This window comes from Gymnoscopelus braueri, assembly GCF_963280865.1.
Source record: "Gymnoscopelus braueri genome assembly, chromosome: 2".
Taxonomy (NCBI): domain Eukaryota; kingdom Metazoa; phylum Chordata; class Actinopteri; order Myctophiformes; family Myctophidae; genus Gymnoscopelus; species Gymnoscopelus braueri.
This window is the reverse complement of record NC_137604.1, coordinates 48235979-48260050: the sequence shown is the minus strand read 5'-3', so window position 1 is coordinate 48260050 and position 24072 is coordinate 48235979. Positions and strand designations below refer to the sequence as shown.

General features: G+C 43.6%; 1 protein-coding gene across 2 annotated transcripts; it reads left to right on the top strand.

Annotated features, from left to right (window-relative positions):
- The first annotated feature begins 2504 nt into the window (after positions 1-2504).
- Positions 2505-22214, top strand: axin2 (axin 2 (conductin, axil)). 2 transcript variants are annotated; one of them, XM_080419325.1, is made up of 11 exons: positions 2505-2713; positions 5140-6100; positions 8772-8912; positions 11742-11844; positions 13797-13937; positions 14580-15004; positions 15135-15287; positions 15448-15687; positions 15867-15971; positions 17048-17173; positions 20137-22214. In XM_080419325.1, exons 2-11 carry the CDS (start codon positions 5244-5246, stop codon positions 20261-20263), a joined length of 2418 nt encoding a protein of 805 aa, XP_080275451.1. In that variant the 5' UTR covers positions 2505-2713; positions 5140-5243; the 3' UTR covers positions 20264-22214. The 2 variants fall into 2 exon arrangements, with proteins under 2 accessions (XP_080275451.1, XP_080275450.1); XM_080419324.1 differs by lacking the exon at positions 2505-2713 and adding an exon at positions 4034-4240.
- The last annotated feature ends 1858 nt before the right edge of the window (positions 22215-24072 follow it).

Sequence of the window (24072 nt, the reverse complement as noted above, 5' to 3'; positions counted from 1 at the left end):
TTCTGCCTGACAGCAACGACATGCCAGTGGAAGATTTGAAATAAGTTGGACCACATTGTCAAACTGGCTTATAGCCCTTCTGCAGGAAGTGGTTGGATGGTTGTCAACATGACTCATATGCTGTTCCAAGACAACAAGAAAGTTTTGTTTGTGTGTTTGTTTGTTTGGCTGGTTTTATTAGATACCATAACAATTTGGTGCCAATATGGAATATCTGAAAGTACAGTAACTTGACACCGACATTCACAACATGGAGAACTTTGGGCTATCCAAGGAAAGCGCAAACTCAATGACAATGTGTGTTCCTTAAAAAATGTCCCGCTTATATTTATGATAACCATACTTAGCATTCAACAGTGCTCATACCCATACTAGATCAATTTAATATATCGTCGTGTTCATAATTTTATTTCAGATCACTCAGAAATGAGTTTTCAGACGATTGAACTATGAGGGTAAAATGATTGAAAACTGATTAAAAAACAACAACAAAACAAAACTAGCAATCTAGGACACAGCCACGGAAGAAATTAGATCATGTAGCCTATTTCGTAACTTCTCTCTTGTCCTGTACACCATAGTGAGAGTTTTGTGAATTTGAATTCTCTGACTTATATAATTATATTTCCCCCTTTAAAGTTGATTTTCAACATCAAAGCGACAATATAGCCTTTGAAGTACCATGGGATTGGATCACTGTCTAACCCTCTCTAAGATTCTGCCACAATGACATTAGGGAAGTCATGTGAATTAAAAGCCTAGAGAACACTCCTTGCCTTTGCGCTGTGTCCAATTTCAATCAATATAATAGCCATGCTATGCCATTTTGGTGTGGAACAGACACGTGTCTTGTGTTGACGTCTGTATGGCTAACTCTGTGACTAATGCAAAACATATTTGACAATTACACTATACATGGTTATTTCAAAGAGAACCATAACTCCCCCAAATAGCTTTTAAATTCCCAAATTTTGTGGCAATTAGGCTATTTAAATTCCATTGTAAATGTCACACTGTCAATCTTGTTGTGAGAAGAAAATGCATATTGATTTCATGTTCTTCCATTTTAAGAAACTCTGTGGTTGTAGCAAACAAACAGGCAACAACTGTATCTATTTTATGTGTGTTTCCAAAGTTTATGTAGCAACAGAAGGATAGCAGTGGTGGAAAGTAACTAAGTACATTTACTCAAGTACAGTACTTTTGAGGTACTTTTACTTTACTTGAGTATTTCCAATTTTCAACAGTTTTACTTCTACTCCATTACATCTCAGAGGCAAATATTGTGTTTATACTCCACTACAAGTATTTGAAAACTTTATTTACTGGTTACTTTGTATTTTTGAATTATTATTACAAAACTTACATTAACCACTTCAGCCCTATTTAAACATTAGCTGTTTTCAAAATATTTAATACATTTCTATACATATGATACCTGGTGAAACGGGATATTCTGCATAACGAGTACTTTTTCACTTTTGGTATAAGTATATTTCGATGCCAAAATATACTTAAATAGATACTTTTAGTCAAGTAAATTGTGATTACAGGACTTTTACTTAACAGAGTATTTCTACATTGCAGTATTGATACTTTTACTTGAGTAAACGAAAATGTAGTACTTTTTCCACCACTGGAGGATAGCGAGAATAATGCTGTCTGTCGGGGCGGTAGATCACTTTATACTTCTGACGTTCCAAAGCCTCGGGGAGTTGGCTCGAGAATTGCCTGTCTTTGATAAGGTCCTGACAACCGAGTAAAAACTTTATTGTGTCAAAAAATATCACGCCTGCCCCTATATGGTGCTCGCTATTGTTCTCTGGCGTGTTTATTAGCTCCATTTGCGGTGTGGAGAACGAACGAAGGGTCGCTTGGCTCTTTTGTGTCATTGTAAAGATGGTGGGCCTACGTTTGTTTTTATGTATCTTTCGGGACCCGGCCAGCGGTTCTTTTACTTTGAAGTCCTGCAGTTAAACCCTCCTCAGCCCCAGTTCGTTTTGAAATAGCCTAGAGGAGATCTACCGCCTGCGTTGCCATGTCCGCTTATTATAAGCGACTTTGGGCTTGTTTTTCTGTGAAGTTGCTTGTAAATATTTGCGGGCGTCGTGTCTTTTTTTGGGCTTGTTTCTAAAGTGTAGTTGCTAAATTATTATTTAAACCAGTGGTTCTCAAACATTTTCATGTCAAGAAGAACCCCACATTGAACGTGAATTTGTTCACGGACCCCCATCTGAAATTAATTTGTGCCAGGGACCCCCGTACCATACAATGTTTCAACAATATTTCACATTTGACACTTTATTCGAAAATAGCAGATCTTTAAGCTCACAACGCGTCGCATCGTGAGCTTGCAGATCGGCTATTTTCAAATAGCCGATGTATTATGTTTAAAGTGCTCATGTGGCCCATAGTAGTCGCTTCTTTTGGGCTTGTTTTCCTAGACCTGGGTGCTTGTTTCTCTCGCATAATCTGGCAACACTGTCTACCGCCTGCGATAGAACTTGAAACACTACCTGGAGAAGAGAAACGCTGCTTTTTTTAAATGCTTGTATTAAAAAGTCTCCTTTGTGATATAAAAAACTAAACATATTTTTGGAACGGAGAACAACACCTACGATTCGTGGCACTTATAACTCGTTGGGATACTTTGTGGGTGTTATACTTTAAAACGTTTAAAATCAGGAAGGCTTCTCGTTCGTGTACATCGATGGTAAGTTGCAAAGAATGCTGTTCCACAGCAGGCCCCCTCTCTTGGTCGCTTTGATCAGTGTTGCCATGTCCGCTTATTATAAGCGACTTAGGGCTTATTTTTCTGTGAAGTTGCTTGTAAATATTGGTAGTTGTGGGTTGCGGATTTTGGGGCTTCTTTCTAAAGTGTAGTAGCTTATTTGGGCTTGTTTCCTAAATGTCGTTTAAACCAGTGGTTGTCAAACATTTTCATGTCAAGGACCCCCCAAATTAATATGCATTTGTCCCTCACTAATCCCCCCATCTGAAAATATTTGATGCCATACAAGATTTGTAAATTTTACAAATGTTACATTGTTTCAATAACATTCCACAATTGTTTTCATAGCAGAACTACAAGCTCGATGTGACGCGTTGTGAGCTTGTAGATCGGCTTTTTTCAAATAGCTGATGTATAAAAGTTTAAAGTGCTCATAATGTATGTAGCCAACTCGCTTCTTTTGGGGCTTGATTTCATAGACCTGGTTGCTTGTTTCTCGGGTAAGATCTGGCAACACTGGCTTTGATGTGTTGCTGCAACGCTTTGAAGTTTTAGGGAATTGTAGCCAATGTTTGGTGTGTTGGTGGTGGGCGATAAATAGGCTACGGTATAAGATACAGATAAGTAGCTTAACAATCGTGGGTATATATACGCGAAATTGTGAATGTGTGTATCCCTGATTAAAAAAAGGAGAGAGAAAAAAAGATTACTGTGTTTATGTGCAGTGTTGCCATTTTTTTGTGAGAGAAATGAGCAACCAGGTCTATGAAAACAAGCCCAAAAGAAGCGACTGACTGACTATGAGCACTTTAAACATATACATTGGTTATTTGAAAATAGCGACGCTTTGTGAGCTTGTTGATTGATCTGCTATTTTCAACGCCATTTTTGGGAATATTTTAAAATCCACCAAATCTTGTATGGGGGGTCTCTGGCACAAAATATGTTCAGAAGGTTGGGTCTACAAATAGGCTACATGTTAATTTGGGGGTCCTTGACATGAAAATGTTTGAGAAACACTGGTGTAAACAACATTAGGAAACAAGCCCAAATAAGCAACTTACATTTTTAGAAACAATTAAGCCCCCAAAAAAACGCAACCACCAACAAGCAACTTTTCAGAAAAACAAGCCCAAAGTCGCCTATAATAAGCGGACATGGCAACACTGGTTTATGTGTCTCATCATAGTTGGAAAAAAGTGTGATGTATATTCTTCAGCCCCCCTCTCCCCCCTCTCCTCTCCACCTCCTCTGATCTACATAGTAGCTGTGTGCCTGCCTCCTCTGAGGTCAGTTGTTGAATGGGACAGTCAGGGGACATTAAACTACACTAGTTGTTGTGCAGCCAGAGCCAGAGACACATGTGTCACGTTCTCTTCTTGTGTTGGATTACTACCAGTCGAAGAGTTTTGGATTGTATGTATTATTTTCTACCCTGGGCGTGTGAAGTACTGTAGTTGAACTTTATTTTCTGGACTCTAGTGGATTTTTTTGTTCTTCTCTGAAATGGTATGTGATGTTCTTCTTTGTACGCACAGCACGTTTATTTGGCGGTCGTCAGTTGGACATAACCTCGGTTTATGTAGTTACATTGTTACAATGTTGTTACAACATAAGCGTACAAGTACGCTCATGGAGAGAGTGCAGCATAGGCTATATAGTCTATGTATTAACATTGTTCATCGCTCTCAGCAAAGAGTCGTTGTAGCCTAATTCCATAGTTTGATTGACGCTGGAGATGCGCTTCCATTGTACAACGTTATAAATGTTTGAGAATGATATTAGAATGTCTCTTCCTATAACTTCCCTTGCAGTTCGCACACGTTGTTGAACCCTTAAACGGCGTGTTGTAATAGCCTCCCTGATGTTTCGCTAACATTTACGCACAATCGAGTGACTGGCTTCCCGTGGGGCTTTTTACCTTGTAGTAGGCTACATTTTAAGTTAACATTAAGGTCATTGTGCTGCATCCGATGGATTTCCACTCGTCTGCGCATCGCTGATTAACAAGGACAGGTGTGTGGGCTACGTGGGAATCGAATCTATTCATAATGCATATTGGGAATTAATTGGAGTTGAAGCCTATGACACAGGCTCGTTAGAGAAACACGTGTAAGACTCAAGTCTTGAGAATACGGTTTTGGTGAAGAATAAGGCTCCGTGAAATGACTGTTCTTGTATAAAAAAAAATGTGTTTGATGTGACAGATCAATGAATATTGAGAAGAATGCAGGCTGCAGTTGATCTCTCATTTAGATTATAAATAGATAAATGAAACGAAAATGCCTTTCATATTTCCCTCTTTCTCTGTGAACCCGGCGAGGGGTTTGAAAGGACTGTTTACTTGATGTCTTGCCTTTGAAGTTAGCAGGATCTGGCTTTGATTAGATCAATACTTTGTGTTCCAGAGTGAAGAGGAGCGGAGAAGCTCCCCCGCTGCTTGTAGAGAGTGAGAAGGATTACGCACGACGGCACCACACTCTGCACACTGTCTGCACACGGAGCCGGAGCCATGAGCAGAGCGCTTCACACGGAGCACATCATCAGCAGCAGCTTCCGAGAAGATGCCCCTCGTCCTCCGGTGCCGGGGGAGGAGGGAGAGGCGTCATGCAACGGCCACCACAGCAAGTCTCCGAGCAAAATGAGAGCCCAGAAGAACAAGGTGAAGGATCTGCTGGCCGTCGCCGCGCCTCCTCTCGGCTCCACGCCGCCGAGGAGGAACGAGGATGGACTCGGGGAGCCGGAGGGCAGCGCGTCGCCGGACTCGCCCCTCGTCCGGTGGACCAAGTCCTTGCATTTTCTCCTGGGCGACCAGGACGGCGCTCACCTGTTTCGGACTTTCCTGGAGCGGGAGAAATGCGTGGACACCTTGGACTTTTGGTTCGCCTGCAACGGCTTCAGGCAGATGGACTTAAAGGATACCAAAACGCTGCGAGTTGCCAAAGTTATTTTCAAGCGGTACGTCGAGAACAACGGCATTGTCGCCAAGCAGTTGAAGCCCGCCACCAAGACTTTCATGAGGGATAGTATTAAGAAGCAACACATAGACTCTTCGATGTTCGACCAGGCGCAAACGGAAATTCAGTCAACCATGGAAGACAACGCGTACCAGATGTTCTTAACTTCTGACATATACCTCGACTACGTGCGCTCCGGGTGCGAGAACGCGGCTTATGTCAACCACAACGGCGGTCTGGGCAGCCTCAAGTTGATGTGCGGATACCTTCCACCTCTCCTGGAGGAAGAGGAGTGGAGTTGTAGTGACTTGAAGGCAAAGACCTTAGCGTCTGTGGTTGGACTATCTGCAAAAACTCTGAGAGCTACTGCTACTATTCGGACAGCAGCTGAAGTGCTGGAGAATGGATGCAGGTAAGATCTAGGCTACTGATTTACCCTCTTATGTTACACCATGGATACATGTGTATGTGTTTACACTTTATTTTGGTGTTTGTGTTTTGGGAGCACATAACTGCTATCATCATTCATCCAACATTTGACTGTTACTTCACAAATGCCTGTGAGAGATGAAGGCACCCGATCAAAGGGTCCCAAGGGAACATGTGTGTATGTGTGCCCTCTGCCTTGCAGTTAGTCAAAGGGGGATGGAAGGGTGAAGGGAGGGGTGGGTACAAAACATCAATGGATCTGGTCCTTCCTTTTAAGTAAATGGTGTCTTGCAGGCAGCCCTCTGCTGGCTTGATCAAGTTTCCTGTGCTTTGAAACCTTTCCTCTGGTTCGGGCATGAATTCAGACACCAAATCCCATGACTGCTTCAGCTATGTGAATATGTTACCTTAAAGTTATGCTGCATTTCTATCATTCCCATTACCTGTGTTAACAGCTAAATGTTTAATGTAAAATAACGTACCAATAGATACACACAGTTATGACCACACACACACACAGTATTACTTCTTGGTCAAAGATGAAAGTGTTGGAGGTGTTTCTGGAAAGCATTTGGACTTTGTCGAGAACTCGCCAACATATTGACTTAAAAGCTGAAAATTCTTCAAGACAGGAGCCTTTTCAAAAACTGAATTTTGTGCATCAAAGAGCACATTCAGAGTTTTCACTAAAATGCTTTGAGCATTGTCCACACAATAAAAGAAAATTCACATCTGGACGCAATTATCACTCTGTGGTTTGATAGCGTCTTTTTCTTTGAGTGTTGGAAGGAAAAGTGCAATTTAAGAATAATCCACACTTTTCCTGTCAAGTCACCAAAACTTTTTCGGGAGATTAGGGATTGAAAGTTGTGTCCAGTGTGTCATTTTTCATAACATTTCAAACAACAAAATCATACAGATGCCTCACAGTGAAGGCAACATTAAGTGTTTCAAGATTCATGAGATTTAATGTGTGTAGACACTGTTTTTAAAGTGGCCTTGTCGAGGCAGAAACTGAAAGGCACTCCTGGACTGTTGACATGAGGGCATCTCCTCTGCTTCCTGGTGTGATCCGCAACATTATAGTGTTTTGCCAAAAGTAAAGAGGGAGAGAAAGACCCCTCCTTTCTCCCATCGCCCTCTCTCCCCCTTTCCCCCTGCCCCTCGCCATCTCTTTAGGTCAACCAATTTCCATCTCAAACATGTGGAACTAATTTAGCCACTGCATTATTTTTATTTTTTCCTGTTCTTCTTCAAAACTTCCAGCACTTTTCATCCAAACTGACAAAACAACAACAACAACAACATAGCCTCAACTCAGTTCAACATCTTATAAACCGCCATTCCCACTCTTGCTTGGGATGTGTTTGTGTTTTCCCCCTCTGTCCTTCCTACCCAGCGCTTTTATCAGCCCTTTTTTGAAGGGAAAGAAAGGGGGGGAAGACACAATATCAGAGACAGAGACTTAAGAGAGAGAGAGAGAGACGAGACGAGGGGAATGGGGAAGACAAGGAAGGGGGAAGGAGGAGATCATGAAAGAAAGAAAAGCTAGGGAGGAGAGGGTGGGGGGGTGCAGGGAGCCCAGCTGTGCTAAATACCTGACTCTTTGCGTGGACCTTCCAAAGGTCAGGTTTGAGCTTGGGGCCTACGGCTTTAGTCATGCTGGGGTTCTCCTCACAACTCTCCCGGCTGTAGGCATTCTCATAAAGAATGAGGCCCTCCTTCCCTCTCTCTCTCTCTTTCTCCCGCTCGCCCCCCTTTCCTCCCTCCCTTCCTCCCTGTAAAGCTCAAGTTCCCCCCTCCTCTTTCTCCTTCCTCCTTGTCCACCCCCTTCACTACTGGAACAGGAATGCAACACAGCAGGAGAAACTAGAGAGAGAGAGAGAGACTTTAGAAAGGATGGGAGGGGGGTTGCAAGGAGGGGCCCCCAGACTGTAGGATAGAAGACGAGAGAGAGAGAAAGAAGGGAGGGAGGGGAAAACACTCCAAGAAGAGTGAGAGAACTAAAGTGGAGCTTCAGAGAGTGGAAAAGTGTGAGAGTAGAGGCCTTGCCCAAACAAAAGGCTGGAGAGATAGCAGGAGAGAAAGCAAGGAAAGAAAGGAGGGAAGTGCTGTCGTTCATTCACATACAGCTGGGCTGCTCACTTCACTCCCCACCCCACATACACACACACACACACACACACAGAGACCCTCCTGCACGATGGGGGAGGGGACATGAAAGAAAAGGAAAGAAAGAAACTAAGAAAGGAAGAAAGAAAGAAAGCGAAGCCACAGCCCACAACTCTGATACTGTTGTCACATTCCTGAGGCCCCAAAGTCTCATGAAAAATATTCTAATGACTTAAATCTGTTAGAGAGCATCAACAACACAAACTGAAAACACTCACTTTTGGTTTCAGTTAAGTGTTATGAAAGGAACCTATTTACATAGCTACGAAATAACAGTTACTACACAGTAAACTGGGTGTTTATTTAACTCTGAAAATGAATCCGTAAGCGTCAAAAAAATAAAATAATTTGCATAGCCACGTGTTAATTTAACCTTACACAGGATTTCACTGTGTTTTAAACTTGAAATGATGTATAGTATATCCTCTGCACATCCACAAGATGACACAAGGAGGCACCAAAGTCTCCCTGTGACTTTGCAGGTCCCACCGACGAGGAGACCCGGCCAGCCCTTACTTTATCAACTCGGGCTACGTCTTTGCCCCCGCCACCAGTGCCAACGACAGTGAGATCTCCAGTGATGCCATGACGGACGATTCCATGTCCATGACGGACAGTAGTGTGTAAGTGCTTGTTTTCGTTTTATTTCCTACTGAACCCCCCCCCCCCCCCCACACACACACACACAAAGTCTGTTTCTGTTTTCATTTAATCTTGACCTGCTCTGGAGATGATATAGCATCTTCAAAAGGCTCATTTCCATACAGCTGACCCCCCTGGCCAAGGCTGTGAGTTTTGAGAAGTTCCATGGTATCCAAACTGGCCGGGATCACGGTTCAGTCAACACCTTTCCAGGAAAAAGACGACGAGGAGGAAAATATTTGGCAGTGTAGTTAGAAAAAAAAGAAAGACTGTGTTTTTCTTTGGGCTATAGGGATTGTGCTGTTGTGAAAGAATGGTCTGTAATGTATTTTAATTATCCTTGCTGATTGACTTCAGGTAGTTCTATTAAAGTGCAGTTGTTGCGAGCGCCTCCAGGGAGATAACTCTGGGAAAGTCATTATGTCGAAAGACCTTTTGAAGTTTATTCTGATGCGTCTTGATGTGGGTGGGGGCGTTGCCTTGTTTTTGTCAAAGTCAAAATGTATCAATCCCACCCACCCTTCTGCCACGACAGGCTTATTCATATATATATATATATATATATATATATATATATATATATATATATATATATATATATACACACACACACACACACACACACACACACACACACACACACTGTATAATCTAATCACTTTTTCTCTTTGAAGAGCTGGGGGCCAGGAGGGCGGAGGGCAGCCAGTAGGGAGGGAAATAGCCATTCGGGCCTTAAGACAAACTCATTGAAAAATGTTGGCACCAAATGAAAGGAGACTTACTCACATGGTGGTTCGGTTTCCTGCCACTGGCCTCTGCGGCATGCTGAGATCATGTGTCTGCAAGGCTTTCACGGGGGTTACTCATTTCTGGACCGCATGGACAAGGCAGGAGGGACTCCCACTCTCCAGGCTGGGGCACCCCTCGAAATTCACCTCCCTGCCTGCCCCCTGCCCCATCACCTCACCACAATTCCTCTCCTGCACCGGGGCCAACAGCAGGAGTGTTGAGGCTTGGAGTGCAAGGGAGTGAGGAAAATAAAGTGCATGGGGCATAAAGGGCTTAACTGAATCGCTTTCAGCCTATTGTTAGGCGAGGGGAGCTTAGGGGGATAAGAGGGTGGCTGGCTGCTTTGAAAATGACTTGCACAACTGAATGAGAGATGCCCATAAAGTAAGGGCCCATGAAAGAGTCCACGGCTGTTTTCTCTTCCCCCCAACCTGCACAGAGGCTCTGGCTATCGTGTCGCTTGCTGGATGATTTTAGGTTGAGAGGAGAGAGGGAGCAATGGAGAGTATGTATGGGATTCTTTTTTTCTTTGGTGCCAACTTTTTGGTTCAGCTTAGAGTTCCTCTAAGCTGCTGAGTTTTGATTTTGGAAACATTTCCCATGATTCCTCCTGTGCCTTAAGGGTTCATGTCTTGGGGTCTCCAGGGTACCGTTTGTGAAGTATTGATTTTGGTAGCACGCTCCCCTTATTAGACGCTTGCTGCAACAAGAAGGTCGATATTGGCAGTTTGAAACTGCTACCCCCTCCTGATGATGTCATTCAAAGAGATATTATTCATAGTCCTTGAATAGATGAACGGGGGGGTTGCTTAAAAAAACCCTTATTAGAATGACATGTCTTCATTATTACACAGCACCATGTCTCAAAGTCATTTTCACTCAGGAGTCCTCACCAAGGTCTTTGACACAGAAAGCTCTCTCCCATCCTCATCCCCTGCTCTCCTCTCTCTCCACCCCTAACCGATTGTAATAAAGATCCCAGCTTCTTTCTCTGAGATCGGGGGAACAATTTGATTAGTGTGTCCTTTTTATAGTGGTTAAAAGGCACACTGCAAATTTGAATCTCATTTCCCAGATAAAGAACAAGAAGAGTGGGATTTGGCGATGGGAAGGGGGGGATTTTTTTTTCTCCTCTTTTTGCTTATATCTTATTTATGGATTTACTTGGACGCTGGGGAATGCTGCTGCACCAACTTCAAACATTACCTTATCTTACAAACCAGCCTTTTGATGTTGCTGAGATCAGAGGCTCACAGCAGAGCGCTTGCCAAACGAAGATGGCAGCGGGCGCGTATGTGCATGAGTGTGAGATTTCAAAGAGGCAGCAGAAAAACTAGCGTTTGGGTTAGGTCAGACACTTCTGAGCAACCGAAAAGGCCAAGATAATTGGCCTGGCCTAAATGGCAGCTCACTGGAAAACCTAGCAGACAGTGAGAATGAGACTCCCCAGTAAATGCAAACATTTCCAGACACTAGGATTCCTCACTTAATTTTTCCTACAATCATGTCAGCGTTAGGAAGCTAGCAGCACTTTACATGACTAGCTTTACTGGGTCGTAAGGTCAGGGGATTGTTGCTGAATCTGACCTATGGCTTGCTTGTTTTTTAAAACTTTTTTAAAGGTTTTTTTTTGTTGATAAATATCCACCTTCAATGTAGACTGATGTTAACTTAACAATGGGGCTCTTCTTTTGAAGCTTGCGCTTGAATGTTTAGCATATCACTACCATTGTCATGGTATGTTTTGTTATGTGTTTTTGTTTCCCTGGCTTCAAGGGCTCCCAAGCCCTTTGATTTGACTGTAATGTGCCTAGTGGGTGGTGTTAAGCCAGTCACTTCAGCGATGATGAACTGACTCGGCAAGGTTCTGTCCACACAACCTCTAGCAACTGTTGCTTACGCTAACATTGTTGTGTCCGAGCCATATATATATATTTATTTTTTGGGGAATTATTCCGTAGGCTATACTATAGGATATATATTTGGAAATTAATCTCTTGACTGTGTCTTTTACTTTACAGTGATGGTATCCCTCCATACAAGATGGGTACTAAAAAGCAGATCCAACGGGAGATGCACCGCAGTGTCAAGATCAATGGCCAGGTTTCGCTCCCCCACTTTCCAGTAAGTCCTACTACACTAACTACATCATCTTCTACTTCGTGTTCGTGTGGACGTATCTATGTTTTTTAAAAATTTTTGCTTGAGTCAAACTTTTACACGCTGACATTCAACTGGGTCCTGATTCCCTTGAGGACTTGTGTTTTATGTTTTCAGAGCGCATGTTGTGACGGAATACTATATTCTATTCCCCCACTTGTTTTCATAACCAAAAGTTGGGGCAAATGAAAGCCTGAATTTGCATATCACTTTTTCTCCTACAGTCTTTGCCCAGCCTCCCAAACCCCATGTCTTAGTAAGCTGTCAAACACAAAGCTGCGTTTCCTTCTTTAGCTTAATTTATATTCTATACTATAGTAAGATGGTATGGCTTGCCGAAAAGAACATATTTTAGAGATTTTCGGCAAGCAACATTGTCCTCTACGGACTATAAAATAGGTTTAAGTATAATGTGTAGCATTATAATTGGCAATTTTTGTGGTGATGATGATGATGATGATGATAAAGTTAAGGTCAGGTTAGGAGAGCAATACACTGCTTGATTTTTAAACCAGCCAGCCAACCACTGATGTTGCTGCTTTGATCCAGGCAGATGAATGACCCCTTGCACTGCGCCATTCATTGACAACTTCCAACAGTGCCTGGCCTCCCATTATTTTGGCCATCCTTTACCGCTTCTCTCATCCCAGTGCCTTTTGGGGTTGTGAGGTTTTATAAATCTTCTTAAGCTTTGTGGTACTTTTTTTTTAATGGAAATAGGTTAGGACCCATTGACAGGTGTTGGGTGTCTCTGAGTCAGGAAAATAAATATCACAAGTTATCTTGTGTGTTTGTGTGCACTCACTCACGCGGATGCACATTTTCTGTTTCGAGTCCGTTTGTGCGTGTTCGAGTGTGGGGTCTGTTTCTTTTTTCCCCTCCTCACTCTCTCCCTCTCTCTTTTACTCTGCCTCTTTTCCTTTCCTACTTGCTCTCCTTTAATGTCTCCCTCCTGATTTGGAGATGGCTCTGTCTCCCATGATGCACCAGCCCCAGGCAGCAGGGGCTCCGTGCGGGGCCGGCGCTCCTTTGCCAGCAGCCCCGCTTGCCTTTCTTCTCCTTCCCTTCATCGTCTCTACAAAGAGATGAGAACAACAACAAAAAAAAAAAGAGTCAAAATCAAGAAAGCCAGTGTGCCAAATAACAAAAAAGTAAGTTAGAGATAGAAAGAGAGAGAAAAGCCAGTGTATATAGTTAAAGAAAAAGGAGGATAATGTGACTAGAGAACCTCAGAGCTGCCCTGCATGCAGTCAAGAAATAAATTACTACTTCCCCTTAGATCTCCTCAGTATTTGACTCCGCTATCCCCCCCACCACTCCACGTTCACCCAAATCTCAATCCTCTTCCTCTCCTTTTCTTTTCTCCTCTTGCTTTTAATTTTGTCCCCCTCTTTTCTTCCCCTCTCTCTCCTTCTCGCTCTCTCCCTCTCTTCGCTGTCGATATCTGGCTTTTATTCTGAGATTTAAAGCCGCATGTCCCTCCCACCCCTAGCGTGCGTTTGATGTTTGACAAGGGCTCTTTGAAGTGTGCTGACTTCAGAGGCTAGCTAGCTGATGGCTCGCTCGGGCTACAGAGGGTGCAGGCGGGGGGCCTACCCTCCGAGCGAGACCAACTGCTACACCGCCACCGCTACCCGCTTATCTCTCTTGTTTTTTGCCCGACGGCCTGGCATTGCCAAGGGCACTGGGCACAAGATCTGGAGCGGGGGCAAGATCTGGGGCAGGGGGGAGGCGAGAAGTTTTGGGTGAGCTTGAGGGTAAGGGCATCAGGATTAGGCCCTTTTTGGAACAGGAGCAGGCTTTTTTTGTGGAATGAGCTAGGATTAGGACATGGCCAATGGATTAATACTGCATATTGCAAGGAGTCACAGGCAGTCTATAATGTGACCTTCCTCCTTTCATTGTGCGCCCTGTAGAGGACACACAGGCTGCCTAAGGAGATGACCCCTGTCGAACCCTCGGCCTTCGCTGCCCAGCTCATTGCCCGGCTGGACAGGCTGAAGAGAGAGCAGGACACCATGAGCACACTAGAGGAAAGACTGCAACAGATCCAAGAGGTGAGAAAAAACACAGTACATGCACACAAGTACCCCATTTTGTGTTCTATTTAAATTATTTTTTTATATTTAGGATGACTATGACCTGGAAAGGTTACATGGACAACAAAGTGAAGAAATTATCATTGTTCATCATTGCAATAAAGAGAACTGTATGCTAGCTTTACATGTTGAAGAACAAGGAAAAGACGAGGGAATTGAAAGTCTGTTTCGCTTCAGCTACTTCTCTCCCACCCACCCCTCCACTATTTCATCTGGAGGAAGTTTGAAACTTATGTTTCTTGACACACTTGAAGTTCCTTCAAATAGTTAGCGCTTAGCTACTCTCCAGTGGCGCGTTTGCTGAATATGTGTAGTGCCAGTCTCTTTGTGAGGCACAGGCACACTCTGTATTATAGATGAAGCACCCAAAGCCTGTTAGCGAGGATAACAGTGAGGCAAAAGAGAAACTCAAATCAAGTTACCCAAGCGTTTGCTCTCTCTGACTTCAGAAGGCGATAGATATACATTGGTGCTAGTTGAGATATAGACTTCTCATCTCGCTGCTTCAAAGACTGCCTCCGACATGTGTCTTTTAGTCTGTGATAGGTTGTTCAGTTTCCTAAAGACTTTTCTCCTGTTTGGGTGTGATTGCATGTCTAGGAGGAGGAACGAGAGGAGAGCGGTGACCTCCCCTGCGGCCCCTCCCTCCACCACCCGTTGCTTCCCCCCGGCGGCCAGTGTGAGGAGGATCCACAGGCCATATTAGACGAGCACTTATCCCGTGTCCTGAAGACACCCGGGTGCCAGTCACCCGGCACGATCCGGCACTCACCGCGCACACGCTCCCCAGAACGGGCCAGCACCTCAGTGCCGGCTGGCCACGGGTCCTTCCTTAGCGCCTACCCTGGAGCATCCAAAGTCCTGGTGGCCGGGAGGCAGTCCACCAAGCACATCCATCACCACTACATCCACCACCACCAACACGCTGGGGCCAAGACCCAGGAGCAGATCGAGGCTGAGGCGGCTCAGCGTGTGCAGTGCCTCTGTCCTCCCGGGGGCGCTGATTACTCCAACTTTACCCCTGCGTAAGTGGGACTTCAGTGCTGTACTGTGCCAAGACCGAACTGAACAGTTAGGTTTTACCAATACAATTGGTCAATTTGCGTTTCTAATTTAGCCTCTCTCTATCTCTCTCTCTGTGTGTGTTATAAACAGAAGCCACTCTAGCACTTTGTCCAAGCGGCCAGTCAAGATTGGCGAGGAGGGCGTGTCAACGCCACATCTGCCCCTGGATGCCACTGACCGCTCTCAGAATGTTTGGCAGTGGATCCTGGAGAGCGAGCGACAGGGAAAGCACAAGCCCCACAGGTTAGTAGCCCCCCCCCCCCCGCCCCCCACCCACAAAACAACTACGGTACAACAACCCACTAGACATCAACTGGCGTTCCCTGAATTATATGATAACGTAACCCTGAAACAGCTTCATACGGATTTCTTTACTAATATATTGATCTCTTCATCCCAACAGCACTCAGGGACTAAAGAAGTCCCATCCCCAGGAATCGTCCCCCAAGACCCTGCCCGGCCGGACACACTCGTCCTGGGGCGGAGGTGGAATAGGTAGTGGGGCTCACCTCCGAGCACACCACCCCGGACACCCCTTCATCCAGGACCCGGCCATGCCACCCTTGCCCCCACCCAACACCCTGGCACAGCTGGAGGAGGCATGCCGCAGATTGGAGGAAGTCTCCAAGCCTCCAAAACAGAGGTACAGAATTACGCTAGCACAAAGGAGGGGTTTTTACAAGACACATTACTTGACAATGGTGTAATTCCACACATCAAAAACGTCAATGTTAATTTATCCATTTAAAAAACAAAATTGCATTCAGAATTTAATAGTGTACCATGTTGATCAATGCTGATAAGTCACCGTGTTTCTGACAGGTACTCAGCAGTGGCCAGCAGCCTTCAGAAAGACAGGAGTCACCCCGCAGCAACCTTCTCCACTGGAGCAAGTCCTCTTGCCAGCCCTGGACTTCAAACAGACGAGTAAGGACCCCTTCTGGTTTTCTACCTCTCTCTAACCTTCTGCTTGTCATCATCTGATCTGATCATTCCTGTCTTTTCTCACTTACTTTTCCTTTCTTTGTTTTGTCTAGCTTTCTACACCTACACACATACAGCACAGTCACTTGTAAAGCCAGATACTTCATTGTACAAAAATAACTGATATTCAGTTGAAAGTAAGTTATTTTCAGTGAGCAATGTGGTCGTATGATGGAGTATAAATTAGGCGTAATGGCCCCTTTTCTCCTTCTGAATTTGTGTTTTCATTCTCACTTTTTCCCCCCCCTTCTTGGCCTTCCCTTCAAAGAGAGACGTTGTGAGTCAAAATAAGTATGAGCTTTGAACTCCTCTTCTCTGGCTTTTAATCATTCAAGATTAAACACGCCTTAACACAGTGCTCTAACAGTGCCCCCCCCCCCCCCCCCACACACACACACACACACACACACACACACACACACACACACACACACACACACACACACACCGTTGCAAACCCCCATATAGAAGAGCAGAATAGTTAACTTGCCAGTGTTAAGCACCTCCTCTCATTCACTTGTTTAAGGTGGAAGCCATTTCTTATTACATAGTCCAGTTCTCTCATGAGTCTTGCCAACATAGCCATAGGTGCTGCTATAATGTATGTATTAGATTTGGTGTGGTTTAATTAATAAAGTTTAGACACTAGTATGGTTATGGTTAGTTTGGTCATTGCAACTTCCTTTGTGGTGGACCAAAGTTAACGTTTTGGTGTAGCACCACCTACAGGAGTGTTGGCAAATCAAGTGGCAATGTCAAATGGATGCAACAGTCTTTCATTTTCGGTGGCCTTTTCTGAGCATACAAAGTAAGAGCAAGGCAGTAGTTTAGTAAGTATTAGCCTCTCGGTTAATACCTCTCTGTACCCCGTGGTACATATACACATTCAGTAACAAACTAGTGAAGTTCACCAACTATCATACTAGGCCCAACCAGGTCTTCTCATTGGACCCGTCTCTCCTCACCTTTCTCCTTTGCATCCAGGAGTTGCTCACCCATGTACGTTTCTCTGTTCCCAGGTCCAAGGAACTAGTGGTCACTTACTTCTTCTGTGGTGAGGAAATTCCCTACCGCAGTATGATGAAGACGCACTGCCTCACCCTGGGACATTTCAAAGAACAGCTCAGCAAGAAAGGCAACTACAGGTGAATATTGAGAGCAAATATGAAGTGCTGTTATCCAACCCGTTTATGAATGTGAAATTATATTCACGTTAGGAATGTTCAGGACTGCACACGCGGTGCGTGCGTGCGTGCATGTGCGTGCGTGTGTGTGTGTGTGTGTGTGTGTGTGTGTGTGTGTGTGTGTGTGTGTTTGTTTATGTCAGCTGTGTGAAATGGAAGAAAGGAGTCTGGGATCATTCACTGTACAGAGAGGAAGAAGGGGGATTTTTTTCTTCTCTTCAGTACTGGAGCATTTTTTTTCCTGCTCACATCTGGTACTGATTTCCAGGGTAAGGCAGCCTTAATAAGTATGGCTTTGAAGCTTGGGCCCTTTTATTTTGTGCGCAAAGACCATCGCAAGGCCATCAAATTCCTCCTCTATAGTTTTGCATCAGGCGTCTGTATAAGAACCACAAGCACCTTTCGCTGTCGGTCACAATAACAAACGGCTTGTAGCAATTAACACAGGATGAATACTGACTTTTAAGCCTCAGATATTAGTCAGTATGTAGTTATGCCACAGTAATGACAAAAAGTAAGTCCAAAAATGTCATATCCATTCTGCCAGGTGACACTTCTGTGAATTTTAATTCTTCACGCATCACATAAAATCTGTGCTGTACTGCGTGGCACGTCACTCTAAAGACACGAGGGTGGTATGGCCATGACATCAACATGAAGTTACAGCCACATCTGCTTGTTAGGCAAGAGAGAGAGAGAGAGAGAGAGGGGGAGAGAGAGAGAGAGGAAGAAGAAGAAGGGCCTGGAAACAAGTCACTGCAACCCCCGCCATCCCATAACTCTTCAGCGAGTGCAGAGAGGAAGAAAGAGAAGGAGAATGGGGGTTGCATTCGAAACGGCTGGCTTTAATGGCAGCAGAATGTGTGGAGTTGGTTAATTTGGACATGGCAGCAGTACAGCAGAGAACAGTACCGCGCCGCTCTGCCAGACGATATTGGTGCCAGATGTTGCAAAGAAAGAAGAATCTTGCCACAAAAAACATGTTCCAATGGAAATACTTCTCTCCTCTTATTCTCTGTCTGTGTCTCTCTCTCTCTCTCTCAATCTCTCTCTCTCTTCCTCTGGAACAAAGTGATGTCTTTGAAGTATTTGTTAGTAAGGATGTAGCATTTTGCTCTGAAGGAGAAGAAAAAGTGATTGCAATTAAATTAGGAAGGCACATGCTACTATTTTGTTTTTAGAGGCACGAAAAAAGGCACTATGTCCTGTTCAGAGGATCATTTAGAACACACATTGCAGTATTGTCACTGGTTGAGTGTAGTATCATCCTAAAACAAAACCATCAACCCTCATCCCGTTTTTCCGATCCCCCACCTCCTTCAAATAGTTAACAGCCACATACTGCAAAATCAGAGACACTTGCAGCTGTGTAACGCACCCTCAACATTCTCTAAAGTTGGCCAAATATTTCACTCGTGTCTAATTACAGTCAACACTGAAAAGAAAACCGTATGTGCGTACACGTTGGGGTGTCCCCCCCACCCCCTCCTCCCAGTTTTTCATGTGTTGTTTGTACGACTCCGGGCTCTGCACACACTCATAAAACGCGGAGAGGAAAAGAAAAAAGAAGCTTTTTCGGAATTCCTCGGCGCAGGCACACATCCACACATGGGCAAAACGAGGCATTTTTCCATTACAAAGCTTATCATTAAATCTCCCCCTGCTGATCCTTTACTGGGTTTAAAGCAGAGAAGAAATCATTAGGAGCTCCGTGAGACTTCACAGCAGTCACTGGGACCAACCTAACCCAGAGACTTTTCCTTTGTTTGAGAAGAAGAACATTGGGCTAGTCAAGATGCCTCCATGACCTCCAGGAGACTGTCTGAGTGGTCACTGCCCCCTCCCTGTCGTTGCCCCTCAGGCTCGGCCTGCATCCAATCCATCACACCCACTTCACCCAGGGGGTGCGGCCAGCAAAATGCCTCCTCTCCTTTTCTTTTTTTTAACCCCCGCTTCCTTTCCTTTCTGCTCTCCTTCTCACTCCCTCTTTTTCCTCTGTTCTCGGCTGGTGATCGGAAAGTTGCCCGGAGTAAATCAAGAATGTATGTGTATACCAGTCTCTCTCTCTGTGTGTGTGTGTGTGTGTGTGTGTGTCCTGGATTGTGCTCATGTGGTGACAGGCAGACTCTCAGGCACCTGAAATGTCAACGTGTGTGACAGAAAGGCCCTTCATTTGACAGCCAGCCCAATTAGAAGCCAAGCAGACACAGCAAGGGGGGGGGGGCATTGCTAAAGAGAGGGAGGAGGGAGAGAACAGCCTTAAGACAGCCTCTAATTAACCCTTCAACTTTAATAAGACCTTCCAGGACAGATAGGCATCTGCAGAATGGCCAGCAGTCAAGTTGAACAAGTGGATGAGGACACACGCACACATACACATTATGTACATGCACGCACGCACACACACACACACACACACACACACACACACACACACACACACACACACACATGCGCGTGCAGACACTCAGGCTGCTTCTAGTAGCCTGAATTATCACAGGGAGTGTTTCGAGGGGGGGTGAGCTCTATGTTTGTGCAGTGGTGTGATGTGGAGTCAAGCTTTGCCTTTGAAGTGTGGAGGGATGGCGTTGAACGCAATGACTAAGTTGTTTTGAGCAGGTTTGGTTGTTTGCGCCTGAATTGGACTGAGGGGGATCGTGAGTGAGCGTCTTTGTGGAAATGGCATATAGGTGCCTTAGAAGACGTGTGTGTGTGTGTATATATATATATATATATATATATATATATATATATATATATATATATATATATATATATATATATATATATATATATATAAAATACTTTCTCTGGGATGTATATGTACACCCCTACCTCCATTATGACAAGTTTTAATGTGTTCTTTGTAGTCGTTTTTTTTCCTCTTCTAATCACAGACTTTTGTCTGGTTTCTCTTGTCTCAGGTACTACTTCAAGAAGGCCAGTGATGAGTTTGAGTGCGGTGCCGTGTTCGAGGAGGTGTGGGAGGACGTCGGCGTGTTACCCATGTACGAGGGCAAGATCCTGGGCAAGGTGGAGAGGATGGATTGATGTCGCCTTGCTGTGTGTGGACCAACGAGTGCCCCCAACCCCAAGCCGCGCCAACCAAATGCCAAACCGTTGTGAAGAAACCTGAGCAAAAGACTCGATTTTTTTTTATTGCTCCAGACTTTTTGTTTTGTTTTGTTAAAGTCTATTTCTTAATATTAAGCTAAACAGAGTTAATATATCCAGCACAAGAGGAGTGATTGAAGGAAGACGAGCCAATGAAGTACGCCGAGCCCAGAGGAGGCGCCACCCCTCCCTCCTTGACTTTTCTCAGCCAATCAGCCTTATAAACACAAGGGAACGACGCTAGAGACTTAAAGAGATGGTGATGATGATTGAAAGCCTGTGGGGGTGAAACTCCACCTCTTTAAAAAAAAGAAAATAACCACTGAAGATGCAGATGACTGTTTCTGTGACACAAGAGACTGAAGTTGTGCTCCATGCTGGCTTCCTGGCCACGTGCAATGGACTAATAAGCACCGGAGAAGCCTGCACAGCGGAGTGCTGTGACACCAACCTGCTCTTAACGTTGACACTAACGTTACAAAAATGTCTGTACGTGTGCATATACATACTTTGCATATATGTATATATATATGTATTATACTATATATATATAGATGCTTTTTGTCACAAGTTGAAAGTTTTTATTGAGTATTTATTGATACCCTCTCCAACCCGCATCCCCTCAATCCCTATCCCAACCCCTTATGACAACTTAACCTAACCTGTGTCCCTCCCCCTTTCCCATTTCCAGCCAATGGGCAAGCTGCTTTGAGTTGGGAGAATACTGTGGTGATTATGTTTTTGTTATGTTTTTGGTTTCTTTTCTTATTTTTTTCTTTTTACTTGACGTTAAGAACATGACACTAGCCTGGCATCGCCCCATAGCCTATAGTCGTATCTGACCCATACCAACAACCTTAGCGGTGGTCTTCAGTAAGGCTCACTTCCTCCACTGTTGTAATGGTCAACCCCAGTCTTATATGCTGCTGATAATTTGTACTCATATGTTAGTGTTAGTCACAATAGTGCTCTCTCTCTCTCTCTCTCTCTCTCAGTCCAGCAACAGAGCTCAATATTTTTTTTTGTTGTGCCTTTGTTTGTAGACCAGGCATTGCACAGGGGAAATACAAGACAATTACCTAGTACTTACAGAGAGGGAACCTGGAGCACAAGTTCTACCATCGTAATAGTGGCAACATTTATAACCAACACACCGCGAAATAATTTGGTGCTAGAAAGGACCAGTTTTAGACACTGAAAATGACTCCTCCAGAAGGTTGCAGTTAGCGTGTCAAAACAAAAGAAAATTGAACGTTGAAGAAGAAACGTTGCTTAAAAAAAACAACTTTGAATGTTATTACAATAACACCATCCTGGAAATATAGCTGAGCTCCTGTATACATTGTAATTATGCATTTTGAAGTATTGATACTGACATAATTCAATGCACACATACAGTACACACACACACACACACACACACACACACACACACACACACACACACACACACACACACACACACACACACACACACACACACACACACACACACACACACACACACACACACACACACACACACACACAGACATACATACATACATACAACTATACTATCGCTGGTGTTTTATGAAAACAGCACCTGTGCCTACATGGATATCATACCATGTGTTACCCTGTTTCAGGGTTTAATATATATCCCTTGGTTTTCAGAAGGGTCTTATGTTGAAAAAATATTTTTATGGTTTTAATAATTATCATGTAATCATGTTTTGTTTTTACATCATGGGCTTTTTTTTTGTTTTGTTTTGTTTTGTTTCATTCTATCTAAACTGTAAATTATACATTATATAAAGAGTTTCATTTAAAAATTTACATGGACCTATAATTATTGTAATTATTGAGAGATGTAGCCTTTATTAAAGTTTTATATTTTTCAAATTAAGATTTTTGTGTCTGGTCTTTTATTTGTCCACTATCAACTAATGTGGTTATTTTTCATGTATTACATTAAATTAAATTGCTTGAATTATCTACCTCATTCTGTCACATCTGTTCATTAGATTTGCCACATTGTCACAGACAAGTGTGGAAATCTATTAGTTGCAGCCAGGGTTCTCTTACAAATCCTGCCATTAAAATGTCTGTCATAATCAGCCGCCCTAGAGCACCGTTTCCCAAACAGTGGGTCGAGAGTCTGGACCCATGTTTGGGTCACGGACCCATTTTTATGGGTCACAAGAAAATACCAGTTTTTTATTTAATTTACTACAAAAAGAAGGAAAAAAATGATTTAAAAAAAAAGTAAAAAAACAAAATTATATTTTCAGAAATTAAAATAAATAAAAACATTCTTTCAAGAGAATTTCATGAATTTAAAACAATGCAATTTTTCTTTTAAAAAGTAATGAAAATAGCTGATCTACAAGCTCACAACGTGTCGCATCCGCGACACGTTGTGAGCTTGTAGATCAGCTATTTTCACTACTTTGGGTCCCAGCCCAGGGAGACATCACATTTCTCTTTTGGCTCTGAGCAAAAACTGTTTGGGAACCACTGGTCTAGAGGTTGGTTAGAGGTTGCTATCAATAGAAAGCTAGTAAACCATCCATGTAGCAGAGATGAGACACAACCTTTAGCCTACCATGCATAGAGTATAATATAACGGCTACCATGCCATCCATCCGGATGATCCGGCGAGCGACACTGTTGTACGATGAAATCAGGCACAGTAGACGACAGCACTGTCCCCGCGGGGCCAGGCTCACATTGATGGTGGTGAGCTAACCGTGTTGATCTCTTCATATGTTTTGCACTGTAATTGAGTCATTTCTTTGCAACATAATGTTCTATGTTTAATAAAGAAATTGAATATTAATAAAGGAACGTAATACTTCAACATAGATTATTATTAGTCTACTGATCATTTCAGTTGCTATTCTATTCCTCTATTCCGAGGTAAAGCAACAGAGATCACTGGCTATGTCACACAGCTAATGGCATCGTTCCAGAGAGATCCTGGGTGATTGTTTTCATTTGTTTCATAACTGACTCATAAAAGAGTCTATTTTCACAGCATGGCCTTACGCCAAACTGTTGGTCACTGGTGAAAACGAGCAATTTTTAACTATGTATGCAGGGCAGTCATATTGGCATGAAATTGGGCCGCTTCAATCCGTTCACAGGTGTTATGCTAACTGATTAAGGTTGCGTTCCATTCCATTCTGGTCCAACAGATTCAGTATTCTAATCAGATGCTGATATGTTGCTCACTGGAAAGGCTTTCTTAAACTAAATGGAACAGAGCCTTAATTTGTACAACTGGCAACAAGTAAGTAAGAAGTAACACAATTTCATGCCAATATGGCTGCAGTGCATAGGGCCTGTACATCTATGAATGCACTTTTTTTTTTTTTTTATAGCAAAACGTTTTAATTTGAAAATGTTTAGATTTGGCTGGGTCCATGGCCTCACGTGGTTAAACTGCACTGAGACCAGGTTTAATGGGAGACATTAGACATGGAAATAGGGGCTAATTGGTTGATTAGAGAGCTCCCTCTGACAGCCCAAACATTTAATGAAGTACTCCACACAATCCCCTGTCAGGAGAGTGTTACTTCAATTAGCTACCTGGCTTTAATTTTGCAGTGGGAGATAAACAGTTTAATAAGTGGTGGAGAAAAAGATGTCTGCTACATACAGACACTCATTGTAGCCTATACTACATGGTTAAAATGATACTGACATAAGAAATGTATTCCTGCCAGTCTGCCACCCAAAGCAGAGGCAGCCGCATAATAAAG

Bases quoted from the DNA above. Each gene is read 5' to 3' on its own strand.
- axin2 (XM_080419325.1), top strand. From the start codon at position 5,244: ATGAGCAGAGCGCTTCACACGGAGCACATCATCAGCAGCAGCTTCCGA. The intron at 15,005-15,134 runs GTAAGTGGGACT...TGTTATAAACAG, and splicing joins TACTCCAACTTTACCCCTGC to AAGCCACTCTAGCACTTTGT. The intron at 15,288-15,447 runs GTTAGTAGCCCC...TCATCCCAACAG, and splicing joins GGAAAGCACAAGCCCCACAG to CACTCAGGGACTAAAGAAGT.